Source organism: Gavia stellata, chromosome 24 (assembly GCF_030936135.1).
Source record: "Gavia stellata isolate bGavSte3 chromosome 24, bGavSte3.hap2, whole genome shotgun sequence".
Classification (NCBI taxonomy): domain Eukaryota; kingdom Metazoa; phylum Chordata; class Aves; order Gaviiformes; family Gaviidae; genus Gavia; species Gavia stellata.
The window spans coordinates 10,443,892-10,468,632 of record NC_082617.1 but is presented as its reverse complement, the minus strand read 5'-3'; the positions used below and the strand labels follow the sequence as shown (position 1 = coordinate 10,468,632).

The 24,741-nt window shown below is 54.1% G+C and overlaps 1 protein-coding gene across 2 annotated transcripts in view; it reads left to right on the top strand.

The window, feature by feature from the left end:
* The window catches only part of GPSM1 (G protein signaling modulator 1), an 81,945-nt gene extending 63,223 nt beyond the window's left edge, over positions 1–18,722 (top strand). For both annotated transcript variants that reach the window (XM_059828747.1, XM_059828746.1), the window contains exons 12-14: positions 14,367–14,526; positions 17,864–18,072; positions 18,534–18,722. In XM_059828747.1, coding sequence (XP_059684730.1) covers positions 14,367–14,526; positions 17,864–18,072; positions 18,534–18,722 — 558 coding nt within the window. The remainder of the gene's footprint in view (positions 1–14,366; positions 14,527–17,863; positions 18,073–18,533) is intronic.
* Positions 18,723–24,741: the final 6,019 nt, after the last annotated feature.

The window sequence follows — 24,741 nt, the reverse complement described above, 5'->3', positions numbered from 1 at the left end:
TGGCTTGATTTGAGAAGCAGCGATTGTCTCTTCTACCCACAGCTTTTGCTTATGAGAAGGTTATGGGCTGCTTAAACCACCCTTTGCAGCCAGGTCCCAGGGGTGTCTCTGCTCGGAGCAATGGGCTTTTCAGCACCAAGGAGACTCCAGTTGATGCCGTTTTCATTTCGGGAAGGTGACTGCTGTGCTACACAGCCCCTGAAGGTCCTGTGAATGGTTTTGACACTTAATTTAAGCCAGGAAAAGGCCAGACTGTGACCTCTGGGTCACGTGCAAATATTTGACCCTTTTGGGTGCTGAAGCAGGAGAAATGACCCCTACAAGGTGCGCTGCACAGCACAGGACAAGTGTTAACTATTCCCTCCCCTTTGTCCTGCCGACAATAGAGGACAAAAGCTAAGTAGAAAAGAGAACCTGTCACCCTTGAAAAGAGGCAGATAACTCCCATGCGCCCTGTGGGACAGGACTGATGTTGGAAGGGCAGATGGTATCTCTATGGGCCGCAGCGTGATCAGTATCCTTGATCTGGGGCGGCAGTGGGTTGAGGACTGCTTGCTCAGGGCTGGTCCCAGGGCTGCCCTTGGCAGTGTCCTGCCCACATTTTGCTCTGAACAGAAGCAAGGCAGTGGTATCACTGTCTCTGTGCCTTGTCCTCGGTGAGATGCTTCAGTAGGTCCCAAAGATAAAGCTGTATTCCTTATCTTCCTGTCTTCAGGATGTTCTTGTCGCTGGGACACCCTCTTTCTACTTGTTGCCAGTACTGTGCTTTGTTTTTCCTTCTCCCAGACCGAGGTCAGGTTGTGAATCAAAGCTGTGCTGTGGAAAGGAGATAGAAGGCAGGATTTAACACAAGCCTGTGCTTGTGCATCAACCACGTACAGAAAAAAGAATGTACTGGCTGCCCCACGCACAGGATGGCTGTCCAAGCCTTTGGCTGTGCAGAAGTTACACCAAGGACCCCCAAGGTCGGGATGCTTCTCAGATCCCTTGGGCTGAGGATCAGGGGAATGTATGAAAGCACGTCTGAGACCCCGTATTCCATCCATAACTGGCTAAGTGTGGAGGCCAGTTTTAGAGCTAGAAAACTGTAAGAAAGAGCCTCTTACTAGAGGAACCTGCTCTAGGAAGGAGGTAAAATCTGAACTGGTTGTCCAAGGTCCCCCAGCAGACCTTTGTTGGAGGTTACGACAGAAGGTCTGCAGACCGGCTAGTCCAGTGGTCCAGGCTGCAGCTGACTAACCAAGCTACCAAAATACATTCTTCTTTCCTTGTCAGTTATTGGTGCTTTGAAACCATAATTGAGGTCTGCTTTCCTCCTTGCACAGCCTTTTCTCCCAGCAAATTGTCAGCCATCAAGTGGTATGAGACAGTAAAAGAGATGTTACACTCACCATTTCCTAGAAACTGTCACTTTAAAGAGAACAATACTAAAAAGAGGGATGAATCAAAGCCAGACCCAGAGCAATAAAACTCCAAATGTTTGACTTCTCTCAAAATCTGGAACTCTTCATTCATTTCTAGGGTCTCTGCCGTGGCTGGGGCACTTTGTACCTTCACAGTTCCGGCCTCTCGCATTTAATAAACTGCATATGCCAGAAGAGCTTTAAAAAATCATAGTCCAGGTTCTCTTTGGATGTAAATCAGCATAACTCTGCTTAAATCACTGGAGCTATGATGACACCAGATGACACAGGGGCCTCCAGTGACTGGGGATTTTGTTTGGTTTTCTTGTATGACTATCTCGTACTCAGGCAAATGCGAGCGTGACAGGTAGCATCGCTGTGCCTGTGTTTCACTGGGGTGCCAGCAGCGACCTGTATCCATGCCAGCACTGGGGCCTGAGCTCCCAGCCGTGGCTGGTGGGATCTGGCATGTAAGGAAGCACCTGATGGATCCCGCTGGTCTCTGTGCGTGGACTGAGGCTGGGAAGGGAGCGTGGTCTGGCTGTGCTTGCTGGTGCCGTGCTGCGTGCTTTTCTATTGCTTAGTGGGTCTGCGTAGATAATCTTCTCTGTACCAGTAACTTGTGTTTCTCTTTATCGGAACTATATTTAAAAACAGGGAAATGCACCATAATAATATGGTTTTTGGGATTCATTTAAGGACAGACCTGTAGCAGTGCAGGAGCCTGTATCATCAGACCAGTTTTGTCTGTACCTTATCTTTGATAGCGGCTGTTACCCGCTGCTGGACATGGCTAGGGTGCTGGAGGTTCTCCCAGAAGACACAAACACAGCACAACCTTGGGGCAAGTTTGGCTTTTGTCTGTTACTGCCCAGCTTTGGGGAGGCCAGATCGCAGCCTGTGAGCAGCTTGTCCCCTGTGGTCACTTGGGCATCCTGCCCAGAGGCCACCCCTTTGCCTTTGTTCATCACCAGTGCAGCTCCGTCCCCAGCGTTCGTTTGCGGTCAGGCAGGAGCGTTCAACGACCCAGGTGACGGGCAGTAACCTCCCCTGGTAGCAGGTTGTTCTCTAACCCACTGCTTATGGATAGACGCGGTCCCATCCAATGCCAGTCCTCTCTTCTGGATTTAGGATAGACTTGGGGTGAGTGGAGGTTTCGGGGTCTCTCTGGGCTGTCCTTGTGTCTGTGCTTGGACTAGGTGCAGGAAGCTGAGGCTCCCCGGGAGCTGGCTGAGGGTCTTCCATGGTTGCAGGGGTAGGGAGAAGGATGTGAATCCATGAATTGAAGGAGTCTGAAATGAGGAAGGTTCAAGTGTTGTTTCTTGGAGCTCTCATGATAAAAAACTGTTGTGGCAGCAGGAAGAGGGTCCCTCTGCCCCCGTATGAGTGTTGGCTGTCGGGCGGGATGTCAGGGGAGTGTTAGAGGTGCAGGGAGGCAGAGCCCACCTGGACGGGAGACGGTCTCCCTGTTGGCAGTCGCTGCCGGCTGGGCAGGGCACAACCTGCGTCCGGGGTTAATGTGGCAATCACGAGCCTCTGCTCACACCTCACCTTCAGCCTGTGTCCACGTTTCCCATTAGCAGTGCTATTTTTGAGCCTCCCAAGGCAATTAACACCAATTAATCTAAAAAAGCCTAAATAATGGGTTTTCAGAGCCCCCGGCTCCTTCCTGTTCCCCGTGCGGCCCCAGAAGACTGCAGCCTGAGCCTGGCAGAGAGCTGAGCCCAGTTAAGTGCTTCATGTGCAGCGACTGCTGGGGAAGCTTCTTGGTGAGATGTGCAATCAGGGGAAGGGCCCCAAACGATCCCATGGATCCAACTTTTCCATCCTGGATCGTGGTGTCTGTGCCACAGAGAGAGTTGCAGTTCCCTGCAGTGCTCGTTTTGCTGGAGGAGAGGAGGAACCAGCTTCTGCAGGTCAGTGCAGCCCTCTCTTGAGAGCCAGCAAAGAGTGAGACCACTGAATGTGCTTTGGGTGTAAGAGGTGCGACTCACCCGGGATGTGCAGAAAAGTCTCTGGAGGATTTTTTGCCTGTATCGAAAGCCATTTGCACCTTAGTATTCTCTGGGCACTGTCACTTGGAGCAAATCAGCCTCCCCATCTTTGCCTTCCCCAAATGGGGTGTCGTTTCATCTTGCCCTTTTAAACAGCATCTACCAGAGCAAGAGGTGCGTTTTGCTGATAGGAGAAGCTGTTCCTGTGTTTGCGTGTGATTTTTTTGTCTTACCTGTTTAAGCTCTTCTGAGAAGGGCTGTGTCTGACCATCGCTGACATGGTAAACCCACGCGTACCGGCCCCAGGACCCTCCCTGCCCCCAGCAGGGCCAGGATTTCATGTTTTGTGGGGTTCCTTGCATAACAAGGCCTTGATCTTGAGCACAGCCTTCAGACATTACTGGAATATGAGTAAATAATAATTAAGTTTTGGGCGTTTGCTGCAGTGAAGGGTGTTTATATGGAGGTTAGATGTGTGTTAAGGGTGCTAATGTAGATGGGTGTGTGTAGATCCACTGACTAACTTCAGCCGGTCGTCACCACCCCTGGTAAAGGTGCTGCATCTGTTCAGCTGCTTTTTAAAACAGCACTGTGCTAAGAGCAAGTAGGTGTCTAAATAAAAGTGCGTTTCAAGAAAGCAGCACAATTTTGGCAATCCAGAGGGAAGTAGGCTTTTTTGCAAAGCGTTTTCAAAGCAAATTGTCAGTAAGTTCCAATTTCAGATGCACCGAGAGCAGTATATTGTGGGGAGGAGGGCATATCTGCTGCCGAGGGAGCATTGGATCATTTCCATCGCTGAAGAGGAGCGTGTCCTTCACTGGCAGCGGGCTTATAGGCACCTGTCTCCTCCATCACCTCCTACTCCTTGGTAGGGCTGGAAGTGGAGAGGTGGCGGTGCGGTGGATAGAGTAGGTGACTGGGAGTTGAGCTCTATATATTAACCTTGGCTTCTGTGCTAATTAATCAAGAATATGGGTTATATCCTTTAAAGCAACGGAGTTATTTCGGTTTCGCAAATTACTGCTGCTCAGCTGAGACTCAAGAGCTGAGCGTGGTGCTCGTTCCACCCCCCTCCAACTGCAAAGTAAATCACTGCAACTCGTTTCAGCTGAAACATCGTTCTTTGCTGCTTGGGTGTGTTACAGTGTGCACGGCCAGGTACCGCAGCTCTGAGTGAGGCTGAGCATCTGTTATGCTCCAAGAACTTACTGCTTGCTGGCTTCTGCCTATAACCTGAATTGTTTCAAGCAAGTAGTTCCAGTTTTGGTATTTAAGGGATCCTCCAGGTTTTTGATGGGCCAAATGGGCCTCTGGAGCTTCCCGTCTTCTTCCACAGACTGGAGAGACTGACCTGGAATGATAATGCTTCTAATTTGTCTCCTTGGTTAGTAGTTAGCTTTAGGTGCTAAATCTAGGCTTGTGAATGTCTGTTAAATGGTGACAGGGAAACCCAGCCTGGGATGGTAAATGCTGTCAAAACCTATGTGGAAAACTTGCTACATTAACTACAGAGTATTGCTGTAGCTCTTTGAGGACTGTTTGAATACACTGACTAATATATTGCCTCCCAAATTGAAACCAGAAGTCATTTCTGTGCCATGGATGCACTGGTCTCAGCAGTGAGGGCTGGCTACCTGACCTGTGGTTTCAGGGTAGATTACCGTGTAGCTGGGGAAAAAGTGTAAATCCAGACTTAATAAGGTTGTTGCACAGAGTGGCCAAATCTGAGCACGGTGGCAGTAGCTTTCAGGCAGTTGGATCGGCACTGCAAGTAGCAGAGGTGTCAGTAACACTTCAGCCAGACACCCGCGCAGGTACGCCACGCTCTGTCTCAAAAGAAAATCAAAAGCGATATTGTCATCCGCTATTGATCCAAAAGCGTGGATTTAAGCTGCGTATGGCAGTAGGGCATGCTCCCAACAGGACAGCAGTTACTGTATTAGGGAAGGAGGGAGCGTGGGTGAGTTATTTTGATTTTGTTTGAAACAATAAATCCCAAGTTATTTGAAATCTTAACAACAGAACCAGCTTTTAGCACCGGCGTTTATAGGGGTGAGTGGGCGAGTTGTTTAAAGGAGAAAAAAATCTTTGAAAACAGTCCAAGTAAGGGTGATAATTTCATCCTACAAGAAAAGCACGGCGCGCGCGTCCTGTGTTTGACGGTCTGCACCAGGGGCTGTGGCTGTGCCGTCCGCCAAGCACGCTGAAGGGCGCACGCGTGCCGAGGGCGCGCTCGGGCGCACGCTCGCAGCTGCCTGGCGCGAGAGCTGGAGTCTGAACTTGCAGGTGGTGTCTCTGCAGATCACGGATGTCTCACTCTCTCTACTTTGCTGCATCCTAAGCTCAGGTGCAAAAAGTCATTTCCTCTTGCTGTTCCAAACACCGACCTCTTGTGCATGGGCTCTGCTCCTGTGTTATACCTGTCTTCTGCATTTCACCCTCAATACCAGCTTCAGGTGCCCCCTTTCCTAGCTGTCCCAAGTCGACTCAGCTCCTCAGATAAGGAGCAGAGTCTCAGTTCTGGCTCATTCCCCTCCTACCCCTCTCCACCAAAGTATCCCCTTAACTCAGTCCCCTCGGCAGTGCGGCAGCAGGGAAATGGTGGCCGCAGCAGAGCTGTTCCACTCACGCAAGCTGCGGCAGCGTCTGTGCCCCGCACCAAGCGTGACAGCAGGCAGGCGGGCTCTGCCCTGCCCCTTGCCCTTCCTTGCCCCTTCTTTCCCTCCTCAGTTGCTGTAGCATTTTAAAAATTGAATCACAAACTGAATTGAATTTTAGTACGTGAGCTCCCCAGGCAGCAGCTGAGTTTGAGGCCGATTCCCAATTGTCTCTTGGCTTCCATAGCCTGTGGCACCAGAACTAAATAGATGTAGAGTAATTGCCTTTCACCTGCTCTGTTCTGATACTAGGATTTTGCAAGGTCCTGCATGATGGAGAGTCGGCCTCTTCTCCTGGCACACGGCAGATGGGGCTGCCCCACAGGACAGATCCTGGCCGGCATCGCTGGTGCTCCAGAGGGGTCCATCTTGCATGTCCGCAGCATCCCCACCGTGGCGGTTCTGCCCCTGTCTTGTCAGCACAGGGCGTTTTATCACTTGTTGCTTCAGGGCTTGTGTTTGCCCTTGAGAGCAGCCTGACCCCCTCCCCGTCAGCCAGATCGGTCTCGTGGGCTCCGGTGGGTTCGCAGTCCCCCGATCGCGGCTTCCCCAGCCCTGCTGCTGTCCTTCCGGAGATGCTTTACACATCCGTCATGCCTTGCCCTTGGGTCCAGGATCCCAGCGATGCCCAGTGGGGCTTCACAGCCCCTCTTGGGGACAGGAGGGGTCTGGGGGCTGAGACCCGCCGTGCCCTGCGCGCAGCCTGGCAGCGAGCGGGGACCTGGGCCGGGTACCGAGCCGGGAGTCCTGATCTCGGGCCCCACACGGTTTCCATGTTTCTAATTACTGTGTGACTCCTGGAAGTAAATCTACTGGTGTGGAAAGGCACGGGCAGTCCCTACTGCAGTCCCAGCATTTGTTCAGGATAAAGAAATTTCCTACTTTTGCAATGAAAAATGAGAATGAAGTGTAAGAGGTCAGTGTGGACAGAGAGCCCAGTGCCAGCGGGGCTTTGCCCCTATTTTGCCACTGCCCTGCCAGGTAGCCTTTGGCAAGCTGCTTCTCTTTCCAGTGACCCATTTCACTGTCAGAAACCCACATTTCACATTCACATTTTACAAATGCTCTTATGCTGTTGCATAGCATTTCTGTCTTTCCATGTTTAAAACCTTGTTGCAGTTAGAAATTTCCCTCTGTTAAACAGTGGTACATTTAAATTAAGAGATGCTTATGGCTGAGCATCTTCGGCTCTTGCAATAGGACACAAAAAAAAAAAAAATCACGTATCTAATAATATGAGGAGCAGGAGGACTATCAGGAGCTAAAAATGGTCCTTCAGTATTTTGATTCTTTAAATCTGAGTCTGTTTGTGTCACACTGTGTCTGTTTGTGCACAGTGCATTTACTGTCGCGGTGCGTGTGCCTGTAGAGCTGAGTGTGTTTGCAGATGTAGTTTAGGAAAATTGATCCCAATCTATTTTTAAGGTAAAGTGTGTGTGATGGGTAGGAGGCGAGGAGGTGGAAGGAAAGCTAAATATTCACATAGCTCCACTGTGTGTTTAAGAGCATCATCTAATAACACTGGGATCGTGGCAGCGAGGTGAGGGAGAGAGGAGCGCTTCGCTGGAGTCCACCCCCTCGTGCAAGGGCACAGGAGTGACTCCGGGAGGAGCGCGGCGAGCAGGGCTGTCGCTTTAAGCTGCATCTCGCACCCAGCGGGTCACTGGTGCTGGCGACGTTCTTCACATGGCTGCGCGCTCCGCATAAATCTCCGCTCCGGCAGCCGGAGCGGAGCTGGGGAGAGCTGTCTCTGTCTGCTAGCGGTAGCTAAAGAGCATCGAAGCGGCAGCCCCGCATCGCCAGCCTCTGCCCTGCGAGGTGAGGTGGACATGTAAAAGCTGGAGCCTGGGGAAGAGCTGGCTGCTGAGGTCAGTGAGTAAAACTCGGTTTTTGTTTGTGTTTCCCTCCCGTCCTCTGAAATGAGAGGCTAGATTGGGGGTAAGAGAAGGAGGTAGATCCAGAAGGGAGGTTTGCTCGGGCCAGGGCTTGGTATTGCCTGTATATGCTTGTTTTTTTGAAGTTTGCCGGTAGCTTTAGTTTGAATTTTTTTATTATTAATATTTTTGCAACTTTCTGGGAAATAGATGTAAGCAATACACGGACTGCTCGGGTGTCTGACGATGTCTTACAGCAGTGCGTGGTGAGTGCGGTTGGTGGTTCTCCGTGCCTGGCTGTGCTTACTGGGGGAGGTCAGGGTGTCTGCCGGCCAGCTCAGAGGGAGTGTGGCAGCAGCGCTTAGGGACTGGCATTGGAAGCGAAGTGCTGTCCTCAGCAAAGACTGGACAAGTTTAACAGCTTTTCTGACTCTAAAGATGATGGTATCATCAAGGAGTGGAGATTCCAGCCGGCACCGAGCTGTTGGTGACCAGGGACTGGGAGAGTCCCGCTCCCGAGTCCAGAGATGATGCTCCAGATGTTTCACCTCCCAGTAGAACAGGCTGCGGCTTTTGCCCAGGGGTTTCCTTCCACTCCTCTCCTCCAGCCCCCCCTTCGCCTTCTGGGAGGCTCTTTCCAAACTTCCCCTTCGGTGCCTTTCAGCAGGTGAAGTGATGAGGTGAGGAAATTAGTTCAGTGCCTGATGCACCTGCGAGGTGATGGGGTTTGGGGTCGTGGTCATGCCAGCGGTGCAGGCCCCCACCACGGGTTCCTCTGGGTGAGGTGTTGGGGTGGTGCGGGGAGAAAGCCAAGCCGCGTGCAGGGGACTGGCAGGCAGCGGGGCAGCCCAGGGTAAAGTGCTCCCAGCACTGGCAGTCAGCAGCACCACCCCAGTCCCGCTCCTGCCTGGTGATTTTTAGGTCGGCTGCCTTGAAAAGAGAGGAGGTAAGCAGTTGCGATGCATCTAGTTTATAGAGGGAGAGACAGATAAGGCATGGCACGCGGGTGTCGATGTGTTGGGATGACTGTCTGCCAGGCCCTGGGCAGATAACTGCCTGCTAGAACAAGGGGCACGATTTTTCCAAGAACTGTCCCCAGTCAAGAGCTTGGCCCTGGGGACAGATCGCTGGGTCTTGTCCCAGCTCTGCCACTGCGTCACTGCGGGCTTAGACAAGTCACTTCACCTCTAGCTTGTCTCCTCGCTGAAATAAGGTGAGGAGGAGGAATCGTTGGTGGACACTTTTCAATGCCATGGCAGTGCTCTCTGCGGGGCTGCTGTGGGAGTAGCGGTGAAAACTCCTGCATTATCCCTGAACCTGCTGCCATCCTCACCTCATCCCTGACCTGGCCCACACGCCAGAGCCAGACCGCCTTCGAGCAGCAGCTCCTGAGCTGGATCCACTGTGCCAGACCCGCCGGGTCCATCCACCGCTGGGCAGCGGGTCCTGCCCGCAGGTCGGGCAGCGCCGTCCCCCGCGGAGGGCTGGGCGCAGCTGGAGTGAGCGGTCCTTGAGCTTGATGGCTCCTTGCTGCATCGGGGCAGCTCTGCCAGAAGTTGAGCCTGGAGGAGAGGAGGGGAACCAAAGGCATTCCAGCGCCCCAGGGGGACACCAGTGGCGAGAGGAGAAGCTGATCTGACAGAGGAACAAGGTTTGGCCCTTTGGGTAGCTCATGAGGGCATCTGCAGTTTGGTTTAATGGGTGAAGCTCCCTTCGAAGGGGATGTTTCACCCATGCATGGTACAGCAGGTGCTTTTGGCACGTGGCAGTGGCAGGAGTCGCTGGGGGATGTGCCGGGGCTCTAGCAGCGCAGAAATCATCTGCTGTGGTCCTTGGGGGCCTCTGGAGCCCTGTCCCAGAGCAACCCCGGAGTGTGTTGTTGGGCGGCCGCATTCGGACAGGCTTTCGGTGGGGCTCAGCAGTGAATGTGGGAAGAGCTGCATCCCGCCCAGGAGCCCTCCGGCTCTGTCCGAGCTGACTTCAACCCTGTGGGTGCAGCAGGAAGCTGCGGGAGAAGCCGGTGTTGCCAGAGCCGATCAGTTGAGGATGTTTCTAACAGCTGGTGCGTGGCGGGGGAGTGTGGCCAGGGCCGGTGGTGGGTACAGGCTGCTCGGGTGCCAAAGCGAGATTGGGGACAAGGTGCTGCCCAGGAGCTGGAGCAGCGTTGTGGAGCAGAAAGCCCAAGCTGCGGTGCCAGTGGCATTACCCTGCTCTGATCAAGAACTTACTGCTCCTGGCCCGGGATGTGTGTATGGGGCTGGGCCCAAGGACCCCCATCATCTGCCTGCCAGGGAGTGCCATGTCCTGCTCCGCAGGGCCCTCAGGCATGGGAACACCATACGAAACTAGCATGGAAATAGTTAACACATCCTCTGCTGATCCCGGGATGGGGCTCAGGTATGGCAAAGCGTCAGAGAAAGGCTCTTCTCTGCAGAGGGACCGGCGGGCAGCAGCGTCCAAGGGCAGAAACCCTGCGGGGCATTTGTGGGCTGTGGCTTTGGGTGTTGGGAGGTGGAAAGTGTTTTAGCTCTTGCAATTAGGCCTTCTACATTTGTTTCATGGCTTTCCTGAATCCAAATGAAAATGGCCAAGAGGGTTTAGGCACAGGAGTCTGTTCTGACTTTGTTTTGCTTTGCCTGGGATCGCTTCATCCTTGGCCTCACCTGCGCATCCGGAGCAGCGAATGTGAGGGATTTCCCCATGAGATGCTGGTCTGTGCCGGGGGGCAGAGCTGGGCAACCCAGGACCTTCTCGGCCAGAGGCTGTGAAAGGTTTTATTTAGCATGAGTGAGAGCTTATCGGAGAGGAAATAGGGTGCATTTGTGCTCCGAAGGGCAGTGACCTGCAGCCTGGGAGAGGCAGGGGCTTGGGGCAGCCCCGGCACCGGGCTCCCCGGCCCCTCCTGAAGAGCTGCGGGTCCTGGCCGAGCAGAGGGGCTCCCTGGGGTGGCATCGCTGCAGGGAGAGGAGCGGCATCAGGCTCCTCATCGCTCCCCGCAGCTGCTGTTTGCTGCCTTTCCAACACCTCAGCTGTGTTTTACACATCCTGGATCCCACCTGGCAGGTTAAACAGCGTGCTCATCCACCACCAAGTAAATGTATGCAAAAGCCTGGATGCTTTCCAGCGAGGGAGGCCTGTTTCAGGTGAGCGAGTCCTGCTCCCAGGCTGTCCTTAGTCAGGTTGCTCAGTTCTCCGATGAGCCAGCAACATCCAGGTGGAAAATACCGCTCACAGAAAACGGGACCAAAGCTCTGACCTGCAGGTACGGGGCCTCCGCCTGTCTGGGACAGTGGCTGTCCCTGTCCTGCGCGGGGTCGGGGAGCAGGAGCAGAGACTCCACACTTGTCCTGATCCCCGCGTGGGGAGAGATGTGTGTGTTTCTGTGCCCGTGCTAAGGGTGAGCGTGTTTGCAGCCGAAGCTGCCCCGAGGGTGATCTCTGCAGCACCAGCACCCCCAGTCCGTAGGTGCCAGCAAAAGCCCCGGGTCTCTCTGCCCAGCACGAAAGGGGTTGGTTTGCTGCTTTGCCTGTGATGGAGGCTGGCTGACCGGAGGAAGGTAACAGTTGGCAGAATTTGGGCAGTTGTGGTGCTAAAGGTGGAGGACGAGTGACGAGGCCAGGCAGGGACACCAGCCGTGGGGTGAGAAGTGATCCTCAGGGCTGGAAACCAAAGCTGCTACCCAGGAACCATTTTAGGGCTCTGGGTCTTGGGCCCGTGGTGACCGGTTGTTGTGTCTCTGCTATCGCGGGACTGTTGCATACCGCCGTTAGGGGATGCCCTGGCTCTTGGGAAGCCTCTTGACCGTCCTGGATGTGCCAAGTCCTGGGCAAGCACAGCTCGGGAGCAGACGGTGGGCCCCAGGGTGTTATTGCACATCCATCTGCCCTTGCAGCTCGTTCCTTGGGGCCAGGAGCAGACTGTGAGTGGAGGGAGCCAAGCGCTCCACGCCTTGTCATATTTGGGCATTTTAATTAGAGACGTGCAGGCCTGGGGCGCGGTTTGGCTGGGGCAGCGCTGGAGGGAGCCTGGCGTCAGTGCGTGCTGCCGCGGGCCCTGCGGCACCCCACGTCCCAGGCTGGCACAGCACGTGCAAGCCCTAACGCTGGCCTGCGGGCACCATCCTCCTGCCCCTCTGGGTGCCACCGTACCGGGAGGGACCCAGGCATGCAGTCAGCCCCATCCCACACTTCGCATGCACCGGCTGCTCTTCCTACTGATTCAGAGCATCCTTTCCTCTCCCGAGCACGTTTTGAGCAGAGATCCTGACATGGGAAATCGCAGGGTCCCTGGCAGGCTGCGCCCCGGGGGAGTCTGGTCTCTGCTGGGGGGAGGCTCTGACCAACGCTCTGCCTGGCTGTTCCCTGCAAGACAAAACTTCTGTGGACCTGCGACTGCTCTGATTTACTTCTCTCATTTGCGGGGAAGCTAGAGGGAGGTTTGGTGTGAATGAGCCGGCTTCCTCCTCTAGTCTGAAATTTGGGTCACGCAAACCAACATAGCAGAGCTGTGATAGATGTAGTTCATTCTTGGTTCAAGTCCAAGCAAGCTTTGATTTCCAAGGTGCAACTGTTGATGGTTCAGAGGGTCCGTCTGAGCCACTGTTTCATTAGCCGATCGGCACGTGGAAAGAGGTGAGAGGGGTTTTTCCCCTCCCTGATCAGCTCCCACATTGCTAATGTTCCTCTCTGGCTCGCTGCTAATTTTGATGCTGCCCTAAATAGAAGCTGAGTGCATCTCATCTGCTTCGCTTAGCATACGGGAAAATTGTTTCCCTTCATTTACTGAATCCAACTTGTGGTTTTAACCCTGTCAGCACAAGTCTCTCCCCACTGCAGACCTCCCTTGAAGGGCTTCATGTGCCTCTGTCCTCGTGAAGAGCTCTCTCCTGGGAGCGGCACTGCACGTGGAGGGAGAGGGAGCGCTCCCGGGCTGGCCAGGATGGCCACCGGCAGAGCTGGGACAGGGGCTTTGTTTCATGAACAGCCAAGGAGATCCCTTTCTCCGCTGAAAGACTTGGTGCTCCGGGACAGCTCTCCCTGTGCTCTTGCTCTCTCTCCGGCGGGGTGTGCTGCTCCCCAGGAGGGACCTAATGCCTCTTCCCAGACCGGCCTTCCCCAACCCCGTGCTGGGAAATAGCTCAGCACAGGCAGACCCAGTTGTAGGAGTTTTGGGATGGTTTCTGTTGTGGTATTATTTAGAGCATCGGGTCCCACCAGATGCAGGGACTCTTCCTGAGCCCCAGCACACAGGGACCCTTCCTGAGCCTGGCAGATGCCTCTCTTATCGCTGTCTAATTTTATATCCTGTTCTGAGTGGCTCCTCGGAAAGATCTGCTGTTCCTGCTGCGCCGGCCGCTCCAGAGCAGGGCTCTGGGTTCGCTCTCGCAGCACGGGGCACGCGGCCCCTCTCTGCGCTGGAACTGGACACAACACAGCACTTTTGAAAGGCTGCCTTCAATGCAAACCCTTCTGCAGCACAACTTAAAATATATCCCTGTCTAGTGCAAGGTGCTTATTTGGGGCTCTCGTGCAAGAACCGTTTTCCTGAAAAACTGTAATTTTGTGGTATTTGCAGCTCAGTGACTGTTACAACAAGCGGTGTGCTGAGGAGACAGGAGCACTGAAAGGAAGCATTGGGAGTGCGAGGGGAAGTGGCCTGCAGAGGTTAAATTTAGCTGGTTAGGAAGGACAGCCGGGTGCTGGCATGCCTCAGCTGGGCACACGACAGCACTTCAGCCAGGGCGTCCGCACAGTTCCCCCTCGTCCCTCACGCTCCCAACCGCGGTCCCTCTCTGAGTCCACCCCTTTGCCAGCGCAGAAGCTCTTCTTCCCCGCGGAGTTGTGCCAGGATGAATGCAATCCCCTTTCCTCCCCTCTTTCCCTTTCAGCCTTCAGTTTGTTGTGAGCGCTCAAGATGCTCTGCAGCAACGGAGGCTGCTCTGCACGAGCTCATCTGCTCACTGGTAGGAGCCCGGCTCCGGTTTGGGCTGTGGAATTGCCCAGAGCCTCTGGGGTCGGCCACAGTGCGAATGACCTGTTGGAGGGGCCGCAGGTCTCCACGGATGCCTGTCTCATGGAGCACAAGTCCCAGAGCAGCTCTTCACCCCGTTCCCACTCAGGGGTCCCTGCGGGAGAGGGGACCTTCGTGGTGCTCTGCCTGTGGCCGCCTCTAGGAGGATGGTGTTAGATTGTCCACACCAAAGGGTGGCAAGAGAAAAAGGGGGAGATTATTTCGAGCTAGGAAGACAGCGGGACCAAGTAGCAGTGACCCCTGGCAGGCTGCGGGGCTTGGCAAGCCATGGGCACGGCCAGGAGCCGGCCCCTGAACAGACTGGGAGAGGGCACGCTGCATTGCCAGGGCCACGCCAGACACAGCGATTGGACACGGGGAGTTGTTTGGGGCGTACTGACTCTCTTCTGTATTTTACTGTCTTTCCAGAAAATCAACCGGACCCCTTCGGATGAGGAATGCTTCTTTGACCTGCTGAGCAAGTTCCAGAGCAACCGGATGGATGATCAGCGCTGCCCGTTGGAAGAATGCCCATCAGAGGCTGCAGAGGCAGCTGCCACACCAGTCCCTGCCCTGGAAGAACGGATATGTAAGCACCGACGCGTTTATAAGTCACTATTATTACGGGAGTGATGCTGCTCCCATGGTGTGGCGAGCTGTCGTGGTTTTACTGTGAATCTTGTGATGTTTTCCCCAAGCCTCAGCTCTCAAACTTAGCAGTTCTTTGGCAATCTCCGTCATTGTTTAAGGAAGGAGTCATTATTTAAGGAAGGAAGAAACATTCTTATGTTAATGGTTGCTGAGGAAAAGGCTGGAGAACTAAGGCTTGGAGAGTAAACTAGCAAAAGAAATGCAAAATATACTTGGATTTTTTCAGTATGGATCTTTAGAAGGTTTTGCCTTCTGAATAGTGAGGTTGGCATGAGGAATTCTGCCTCTGCCAGCATCTCCAGGAGGAAGATGCTGATGGTCATTACTGAGGGAGCCTTGTAAGAGCCTGGAGAGCTGGGGCGTGCAGGGGGCTGGGGTGGGCTTTCACAGGCCAGTTAAAGTATTGCCAGTTTTTCTCATAGTGTTGCTGTGGAGGAAAAACTTCTGGATTTTGTACAGTTCTTGGATGCTGTGGTGATAGGTGCTGTGTAAGAACAGAGAAGCCAGAAGGATGGATAAACAATAGGAAGCTCCAGCAGGCAGACAGCTAGCTCACCCATAGGAAGAACAGGGATAAATTGAGGAAGCCGTCTGACAAATAGATGGGACAGGAAAGGCACAGTCAGGTCTGTGTTTGCACTTTGGTTTCGTGTCTTTTTTTATGATACGGTCTTGAAGGGCCTTTGTTTAAACCAAGCTGGAGAGAAGCACTAAAATGCACTTCCACGCTTCAGCACCATCACGAAGGGCTCAAAACGCGTTGTTTGAACTGATGGATTTGTTTATCAGTTTCCAAATGAACACGAAGTACAAACAGGAGGGGAGGAGAGCCCTGACATCCCTCCGAGCGTGGCAAGGGCCGCAGCACAAGACTGCTCGGAGAAGTAGTTGCCAGGAGCAGGGGCTGAAGCGGCAGCGAGAGCAGAGGGGTGCAGGGAAGGTCAGGCTGCGGCAGGAAGGCAGGTTGGCTGTGAGGTGAGAAGATTTTCATCTTCTTAAAATAGGGTGGAAATGAGCAGCACTTTTTCAAGACATGCATTTCTGATACAGAAGTGCATTTGGCTGTAACAGCTGTGTAATTTAGGAGACCGAGTTTAAAATATGAAGCTTTATAAAGAATGTACAAGTAGGCATATGGTCTTTTCAGCTCTCATTTGGTCTCTGAGCCTTTTGGACATTGTTATTTTCAAGGTTTCTTTGTGAGCTGAAGGGGAGGAAACTTGTCTTCCTGTCAGTGCTGAGATCTTTATGCATTTCTGCACCTCCACGAGCTGGGGCTCTTAAGAAGAGCACGTCGTGTCGGGAGGCTCGGGGCACCCTCTGCTCAAGTGCTTTGTGCTCACTGGGACAGTGACACCAATCGGGCCGGGTTTCTTACAGTTTTCTTTTGTTTGTCCCTGTCCTGATCGCAGTGTCTGTTTGGGAGTGTTTCACTCCCCGGCAGCTGCCAGGAGCCAACAGACTCTTTCCATTGAGTGCTGCCTGAGAGGCATTTCCAGGGCTGGGGGCTGACTCGCTCGCTTTGCCGAGGTCCCGGCATTGCTCGTGTGCTGTGTTTGAAAATCCTCCCTTTGTCCCGTTGTTGCTCTGCCCTGCGCAAGCACCTCGGTGGTGCCAACGTGATGCCGCCCGGAGCAGGCATGCCAAGGCTGGGGTCACTGCCCGTGCGGGGCTGTGCTCCGCAGGGCCCGATGGCTCCTCCAGTGCTCCACCCCCATGGCTGGAAAGCACCGGGAATGTGGGGTGTCTGGATGGGATGCTCCCCTCACGGGTTTATAGAGTATAGATTATATGTGTAGGTTCTGCACTGGGACCCCACTCCTGGCGGGCAGAGCCCAGGTGGGCTCCACTCCGCTCTGCGCAATGAGAAGAACCAGACCCTATAAGTGTTTTCCTCACGCGTGCTGTGACGCACGTCCTGCGGCTCGTGACAGCTGGAGCATCTGCAGGGCTCACCTCGGCAGCGCCGCTGCTTGAGCTGGCCCAAAAAGGCCGAGGTACTGGGGGGCCGGGGAAGGGTGTGCTGCCAGGTGAGTGGCTTAGCCAGGCCTGGGCTTTGCCGATTACCTGCCTGTAATTACACCCAGCCCTCGGGACTGCGCAGGGTGCCCACTACCAAGCCACACAAGCGCTCAGGAACTCTGTGCTCACCTGCAGTTGCCGGAGCCTGCCCAGCCCCGTGCCCCAAGAGAGGTGCGGGTTGGCCCTTGCGCAGCGGTGCCTCTTGGCTCGAGGCGAAAACCAGAATGGAAGCAGCAGCAGCAGGTACCTGTAGTTGTGCTGAACACAACAGAGATTGCTCACAGGCAGTGATTACTGTCGGGGCACCGGATCTTCTGGGCTGAGGTGGCATCTTCGGTGTCCTCCAGGAGCTGGCCGAAGCACAGTACAGAGCAGGCAGCCCCGCGTGGGAGGTCCAGCAGCAGGAGATACGGGCGTGAGGTTCTGCTCTTTACCCTGCCAAGGCACCTACTTTCCCCCTTTGCTGCCTGATGGGTTGGTGCATGCATGGCAGGCTTGTTGCGGAAGGCATGCTCTGGAGTGTACTGAACTGTTTTCACAGCCCAGCCCCATAAATTGGATGTGTTTGTTTAACAAGTTTTGTTGGCCAGGGAGCGTGCAGGAGGCAGCGTGCACAGCCCTTGGGGAAGCTGCGCTCCAGCTGGAAATGGAAACTGCAGCTCTGCTGAACCAGAGCTTTTCTGCTTCCCATAGGGAAGGCAGGGCAGGGTGTTGGCTAAAGGGTCCCGCTAAAGGTGTTGGCTGCTGGGCCAGGAGCTGTGTGCAGGCAGGCTCCCCGCAGCCAGCCCTGCTCACCCTGCATGCAGGGCAACTGCAGGGATGCAGCCCAAGGCTTTTTTTGGGAGGAGAGTACCAAGGGCTGTGCTACAGCACTGGCCTTCAGAAAAGGGAGCCGAGCGGTTGCGAGACGGGGCAGTGGGTTTTGCTCCCCGCAACACTTGTTGCATTGATGGTGGGTTTTTGCTCAGTTGTGTTGCTGGCACTGGGATTGTTGCTCCCCCACGCAGGGTGGAAGGAGATGCTGACGGCTACACAAGAAGCCAGCATCCTACCTGGCTTAGCCCCAGGAGGCCTGGCTGTACAGCCGAGCCCCTGTCCCTCGGGGGGAGTGTGTAAGGCTCGGCTGCAGCCCGGTTGGTTGAACGGCAGTTTGGTGATGAGGATTTGGGCTTTCTGCAGACAGCAGAGATGCAGCTCAGGCAAGAGCAGGCAGAGCTGTGACCCTGGTGTGTGCTCCTCTTCCCCTCTCACAGCCCAGTCCTCCTTAATGGCGTCTCCACAGACAGAGGAATTCTTCGATCTCATCGCCAGCTCCCAGAGCAGACGGCTGGATGACCAGCGTGCCAACGTGGGCAACCTGCCAGGCCTCCGGATAACACACAACAACCTGGGGCACCTGCGTGTGGAGGGGGATGCCCAAGAGCCCGGGGACGAGTTCTTCAACATGCTCATGAAGTGTCAGGTACCAGCAGGGCTGAGTGGGCTGACGAGCAGGAGGGGGGACACTAGTTTCTCCCAGACAGGCAAAGGCCATCCCCTGATCCCACCTGCCCCGCTGGGAGGGGCTGTGGCCAGCAGCTGCCCACCTGCAGCCCTGGGCACCCAGGCAGGTACTTGTCTTTGCCTCCAGGTCCTTCTTTTTACCCTGTACTGAGGGCTGCACTTTGTCACCACTCTACAAGCCGGAGGGTGGCTGGAGAACCCACCTTCCATGCGGTGCCTACAGCCTTGGGCTGCGTCACTGCTCCTCCCTTACACTGGAGCCTACAGTGGGGTGCAGCACTGCCGGTCCCGCTGCCCTGCGCCCCCAGAAGGGAGCGTGTGCTCTGGGCGCCTCTTGGGCACGGCTCCCGGCCCTTTTCTTCCACAACAGGACTGTCTTATCAGTACCCAGTCCTAAAGCTTGTTCTCCTCCCCATGCAGTCCTCCAGGATAGACGACCAGCGCTGTGCACCACCAGACTCCATCCCCCGTGGCCCCACCATGCCTGATGAAGACTTCTTCAGCCTCATCCAGCGTGTCCAGGCCAAACGCATGGACGAGCAGCGGGTAGATTTGGCCTCAGCCCAGGAGGAGGCAGGAGAGGAGCAGCAGAGGCCTGGCTCCAGCTAAGAACTGGGGTTTGGTTTGGGGGGGGGGGGGGTGTTTTGGTTTCATTTTGTTTTTTAAAAAGAAAAAAAGCGTAGGTGGTTTCAAACCCGTGTGCTCCTGCGCTACCACAGACTTCTCCCAGGAGCCGCCCCAGGGACGCGGGGAGCCGCACCTCCGTCGCATTGCACGGGGCAGTGTTACAGGAAGGGCCACCAGATGGGGGATGGTTTTTAAACAAGGGGTTTTTTTAGGACACACAGCCACAGTAACACGGCATGAGGAAAGATGACGTTGGCAGCCCCTTTGCTTAATCACCTAAAAATCCAGGAACTTGTGCTGCCAGCCAAAGGAGGAGCCCAGAGCGGGTAGTTAACTCCAGCCTTGATGTCTTTTATTTCCACAACACTTTTAATTTAATGGGGGAAGGAAAGAGCACCTTTTCCATTTTGAAGTCCTCCTGTCTCGCCTGTGTCACGAGGTGACACAAATTGCTCTGGATCCTTCCCTGGTACGTCTTGCTCAGCTTTGTTCTTTCTACAGGAGGAAATGAGCCCAAGTCAGAGGCTACACTGGTCCTTCCAAACCTCACCCCTGCCCCAGCTGCAGTCATGGTCCCACACACGTTAAAGTTGATTTTAGGTTTGCTGAGGACTCTGCAGTGAGCCCTGTGACACCCCCTCTGCTTCCCCAGCTGCAGTCCTGTGCAGAGCTGTATCGGGACCTCCTGAGCAGGAGAAAAGCCTTGCTGGCCCTGACCTCTAGCAGGATTTGGTTACCTCTAGAAAACAGCTGTGCAGCCTGAACTGCAGGCCTGAGACAGGGGCCTGTACTTGGGAAGGGAAGGAGGAAGTCTCTGCCCATCTGTTCAGCACAAGGCAAACTTGGGCATCTCATCGCTTCTGATGTCACGGAGCCAGAAGTCTCACACATGATTGTCCTGTGTGCAGGTGAGCGTGCCTGAGGCAGAAGCCTGCATTTGGCAATAATCCACTTCAAAAGCCAGAAAAGTTTTCTGGCCACGGCTTGTCAGGAGAGCAAGCAGAACCATCCCCTCCTCCCTTTTGTGTCCAGCAGCAGTCAGGGGTAGCAGCCCTTCCCTCCCCTTGTTTCTCCCTAAACCAGTGCTGAGCCTCTCCCCATCCCCACAGGCCCTGGCAGAGCTGCTCTCAGCAAGGCACTCCTTTTCTGCCCAGTCTGCCTCCAATAAACGGAGCCTCGCGAGAGCTCCAGACTGGGGTGTTGGCTGGGCAGTCGGTTCCAGCCCACACACCAAGTGCAAGGGTCTACATTGACTTTCATTCCTTCCCCTTTTGGAACAGTTGGAAAAGCAAGCCCGGTATTTTTTTCTTTGCTTGACCAGATAGGCTACCTGGAACTTCAGTAATGAGTTCTGCCAAAGCAGATATGTTCCTATAGAGAACAAATCAGCACTTTCTATTTGGAATGCATTTGATGGAAACACTTCCAACCAGCAGTAAGTTTTTTAGACCAGTGATGCTGCTCGTTGGGCATTTAACCTGCCTGCACTGACCACGTGGAGGGATAGCTGCGTTTCACCTGCTACCAGGGAGCACTCACCTGCTACACTGCTCGCGGACTGCTTGGCCGAGGCGCAGCCTCCCTCCTGCGGCTGGTCAGAGCTCTGGAGAAGGGACAGGAGGACCAGCCCAGCCACCTACATACGGACCCAGCTTGCATTTGTGAAGAGGAGGAGAACATTGAAGATGACTTGACCAGCTGCAGGCTTGGGCCTGTGCAAGCTCTCAGCCAGGTGGTGAACTGGAATCTGACGGTTAAGCTTTCAGAGGTGTTAATTATTTGCCATATACTTGAATGTATGAGCTTATTTATTTTTTACATGTGCATTTGCTAATGTCATTTTAATGGGGAATTTCCAACCCACAGGTACTTTTTTTTCTAAAAAATAATCTGCCAAATGAATTAATATATTAGAAATGAATACAGCTCAAGGGGAAGAGGGGGGGTTGTGCTTAATAAATATTTGTGTCTAAGCTTCAGTGACAAAAATTCATTTCCATTATTTCTTGGCCAGCCTGCCTGCTTTGCTGACAGCAGAGCTAATGCTGGCTCTTTGAAATGGGGTTGGGGGTGGGTGGTGGTCTCTTGTGGCAGCCATCGCCAAGTGTAAGTGTTAAGGGTATATGCACCCACCTACACATCCCTTTACATTAAGAGCACACAGGTCTCAGGCAGCAACCACCCTCCCCAGCTCTGCCTGCCTTAAATGCACAGCATCTATCTCACTGCATGCCTGTGGAGAGGGACACAAAGCCCTGAGCATTCCCTGCCCAGAGCAGCGGCCCAAGCCCAGAAGTTACCAGGACGACAGGGCAAACAGCCCTGCAGTGGCTGAGAAAAGGTCAGCTTTTCTCAGTCAGCTTGAGCCCTCTAGGAACGTGGCCGAGCCTTTCCTTTCAGCCCCTGACTGGGGGCTCCAGCTCAGCCCCGTCTCGGTGCCTTCTCGGCGCCTGGCCTGAAAGCTGTGTCTTGTTTCCCCGGCGGCAGCTACCAGAGGGAAAGAGCAGCAAGTGCTGCAAAGCCCTGGCATCAGCCCTTAGTGAAGATACTCACAAAGCAGCAGGCAGCAGTGCTAGCTTGTTCCAACGCAGCAGGCATGAGCAGGCCATTAGACTTTGCTAGAAAGTGGGCCCCTGAGAGCAGCAGATTTTGGATCTTGAGCCCTGTGAGGATAAAGCCAAGTCACAGCTGGTCTTCCCATGCCTGGCTAACTTGTGCTGGCCCCTGCCAGTCCTGATCAAAGATTAATGAAGAGCCACCAGCTCGTTCTCATCAGGCATCATCACACCTCTCGGTGCCTGGACACAAGAAGCTCTCTGCTAGAAGTCTCTGTGTGTGACTTGGGGACAGAACCATGCCCCTGGATATGCAAAGGATAGCAGCTTAGATTCCTAGGAAGAGGTGAAATCCCTGTGAGTGAGTGATGGGGGTCTCACCTGCAGTCTCTCTCTGGCTTTTGCAGCTGGGGAAGGGAGCACAGGCTCTCCAGTAAATGTTGTCTCTCTCTTGGAGCACCTACCAAACAGAAAGATAGCCCCTGTGAGCAGGATGCAACGGCTACAACTGAATCTCCAGAGCAGCTTACAGCCTGCAATGGTTGCTGCTTTGTTGTACCCTGCAGCAGCAGAGACAGCAGTGTACCAGTGCCCAATGCCAGCCCTGCCCTCTCCCACTCTGCCAAGCCACCCAGACCAACAGAGCTTGGTCCCACATAGGGACGAGCCCTCTGACACGGACAGGCACCGGGGCCTGTGCAGCATGAACACAGGCCAACTTGCTGTTCGGCTTTGGATTGCAGAGCGCTGCTGCAGCACCTGTAAAGTGTGAGTTACTACAGCACAGGGTGCTATCCCCGGTGCAGGTCTGGAGGTGAAGAGGAACCCTAAAACACCAGCAGAAATGCAAGATACTGATCTCTTCTACTCAGCTGTACACATGCCCTGAGAGGCACTTGTGAGACAGGGCTGATGTCAGGCCTGCGGGGCAGTTTGTATTGCTCATCTGCCAAGTCACATCAGGGCTGAGTCTCCGCACTTACCTCACCCCTCCCCAGAGCGTCCTGCTGTTACGGCTCCAGCCGTCATTGATCTTCATCTGGCTGGAAAGGCTCTCAGCCTGCAGGAAGGGACACGCCAGCCCAGAGCACAGAGGCACTGTAAATTTCAGCCTCGAGCTGGACAGCTTTCGGCAGCTCTCCATAGCAATCACCTGGGACCCCGTTAAGCCAGGACACAGCTGTGGGCTAAGTTAACTCCTGCACAGCTTTGCAGTAAGGCAGGGACATCCCTGCGCTGAATAGCCCAGCCCAGGGACACAGCGTAGACACACGCACACAGGGTTTTGAGCGGAGGGCTCACGTACCCTCGCCATGCCTCTCAGCCTACACTACAAGTAGGACCTGGAGGCCCAGAACCCACCTACGTTAGACCCTATGCAAGCAGCACAAATAAGCAGTGATTCATTTCACAGCCCCCATCGTCCCTCCTTGCTGCCTGCACTGATGCTACAGGGAAAGAAACATACCTGCCCTATCGCCACTTCAGTGAGGCAGGCAAATCCCTGGAGAGGCTTCCAAGTGGCTCCTCGGTACAGCTGAGCCCTCCACAGCACCCAAATGTGGCGGGGTTTAGAACTGCCATCTCTGCGTAAGGCAGCAGGAGGCACAGTCCCACACAGCACGCACAACACATTCATGCACACCGGTAGCAAAAAGCAGCAGGGGGTTATGTCAGGTAGCCTCTGCACCCCAGCCTCCCTCTTGTTTGGGCCTTCCCTCAGCAAGTCCTGTCACCCCTCACTTCCCAGCCCTGCAGGGTCACCATCTCAACTACCTTTACCAAACACCCCTGGCCTTCCTGCTGTGCATGGGTCAGAACACCAGTAACCCCTGCAGCTAACAGACGCGACCCATCCGAGTCCCACACTGGCCGGATTAACTCTGGAATTTGGCTGCCCTGCAAAAGGAGGATTTGCTCAAAGAGGCAGAAAACAAGAGGCAAAGTGTTTGCCATTTTGCAGAAAATATCTCATGGGATCGGATTCAGGAACAGGATCTATCCCTTAACAGCCACAATGAAATGCTTCAAGGAACATGCGAACAGCTTTATGTTTGCCACCCATCCTGTGAATGTCACTTTGCCCCCCTTTAAATCGCCACCTCTCCTCTGTGCTGCAAAGACTTACCCTGGTCGGCTGCACCTTCAGTCGCCCTCCTCTGCTCTGCTGCTCTCTGCTTCACGTCACTTCTTTCCCATCTTGACACACCTCCAGTTCAGGAGAAAGGCTGCTTCTCTTCTTCCCACTCCCTCACCTTTGGCTAAAGCAAGGTCTGCTGGGCTCCTCCTAGACAAAGTGTGCTCACCTCTTTCTTTCCTCTTTCAAGAACAGACACACTTCCCTGTGACACAACGTTTTTCAAAAAAAAACACCCTTCAAAGGGGGCACAAAATTCCTTTCTTACCTGCAACCTATTAGCAGCAAAACCTTCAGTATTATATGCAAATTCCCTCACATAACTGCAGCCCTCTCCCCTTCCAGCTGAAAGCCCCCAAATGTTTTGTCACAAGCACCAATTTCCTGCGCTGTTGCATACTACAGCCTCGGTGCTTGGTGCTAACGAGTCCCTGGGGGCTGCACGCCTGCCTGCTGCAGACCTTCCACAGGCAACGGTGAGCAGCGAGCTCTCTGCGCTCCACACCAGCGCCTCACCCTGAAGATTTGCTCACTCCCTGTAATCTGCTGCCTCCTGTTGTCATAGAATCATACAGGTTGCAAAAGAGCTTTAAGATCATCAAGTCCAACCGTTAACCTAAACTAACACTGCCAAGTTGACCACTAAACCATGTCCCTAAGCGCCACATCTACACGTCTTTTAAATACCTCCAAGGATGGTGACTCCACCACCTCCCTGGGCAGCCTGTTCCAATGCTTGATAATCCTTTCCATAAAGAAATTTTTCCTAATATCCAATCTAAACCTATCCAATCTAAACTTGAGGCCGTTTCCATGACATTGGCCTGAACCTCCAGAGCAGCAGCAAAAATACGCCACCCTCCATCCTCGGGTCTGGGTGCTGCAGAAGGCAGCAGCACGCCAGCCTGCTACACCAGCACCTGGCTGCGAGCCCCGAGACACAGGGACCAGCACTCTGCCCTGCCTCTAGACAGCACCTAGTGCCAGAGGACGCTGGACTGAGGAAACACTAAAATCTAGTAACAGCCAACAGCATGGATGGACTTTGCTACAGTTTTTACTGTAACACAGCAAAAACTAGCACCGCCTTTCTGTAGCTGGGGCACAGTAACAGCTAAGAAAGGTAAAGAAAACAGTATAAAAAAAGTCAGGTTGTAAATGAACTGTTTCCAAGGCAACGTGGATCCTGCAACAGCTGCTCTGTTCCACCCCAGCAAAGACATTAGTGCAACGGAAGCAGAATGCTGATTTTCAGGTAAAAGGTAATAAAATAACCACTCTTCCAGCAGAGTGCTAATACATGCCAGCA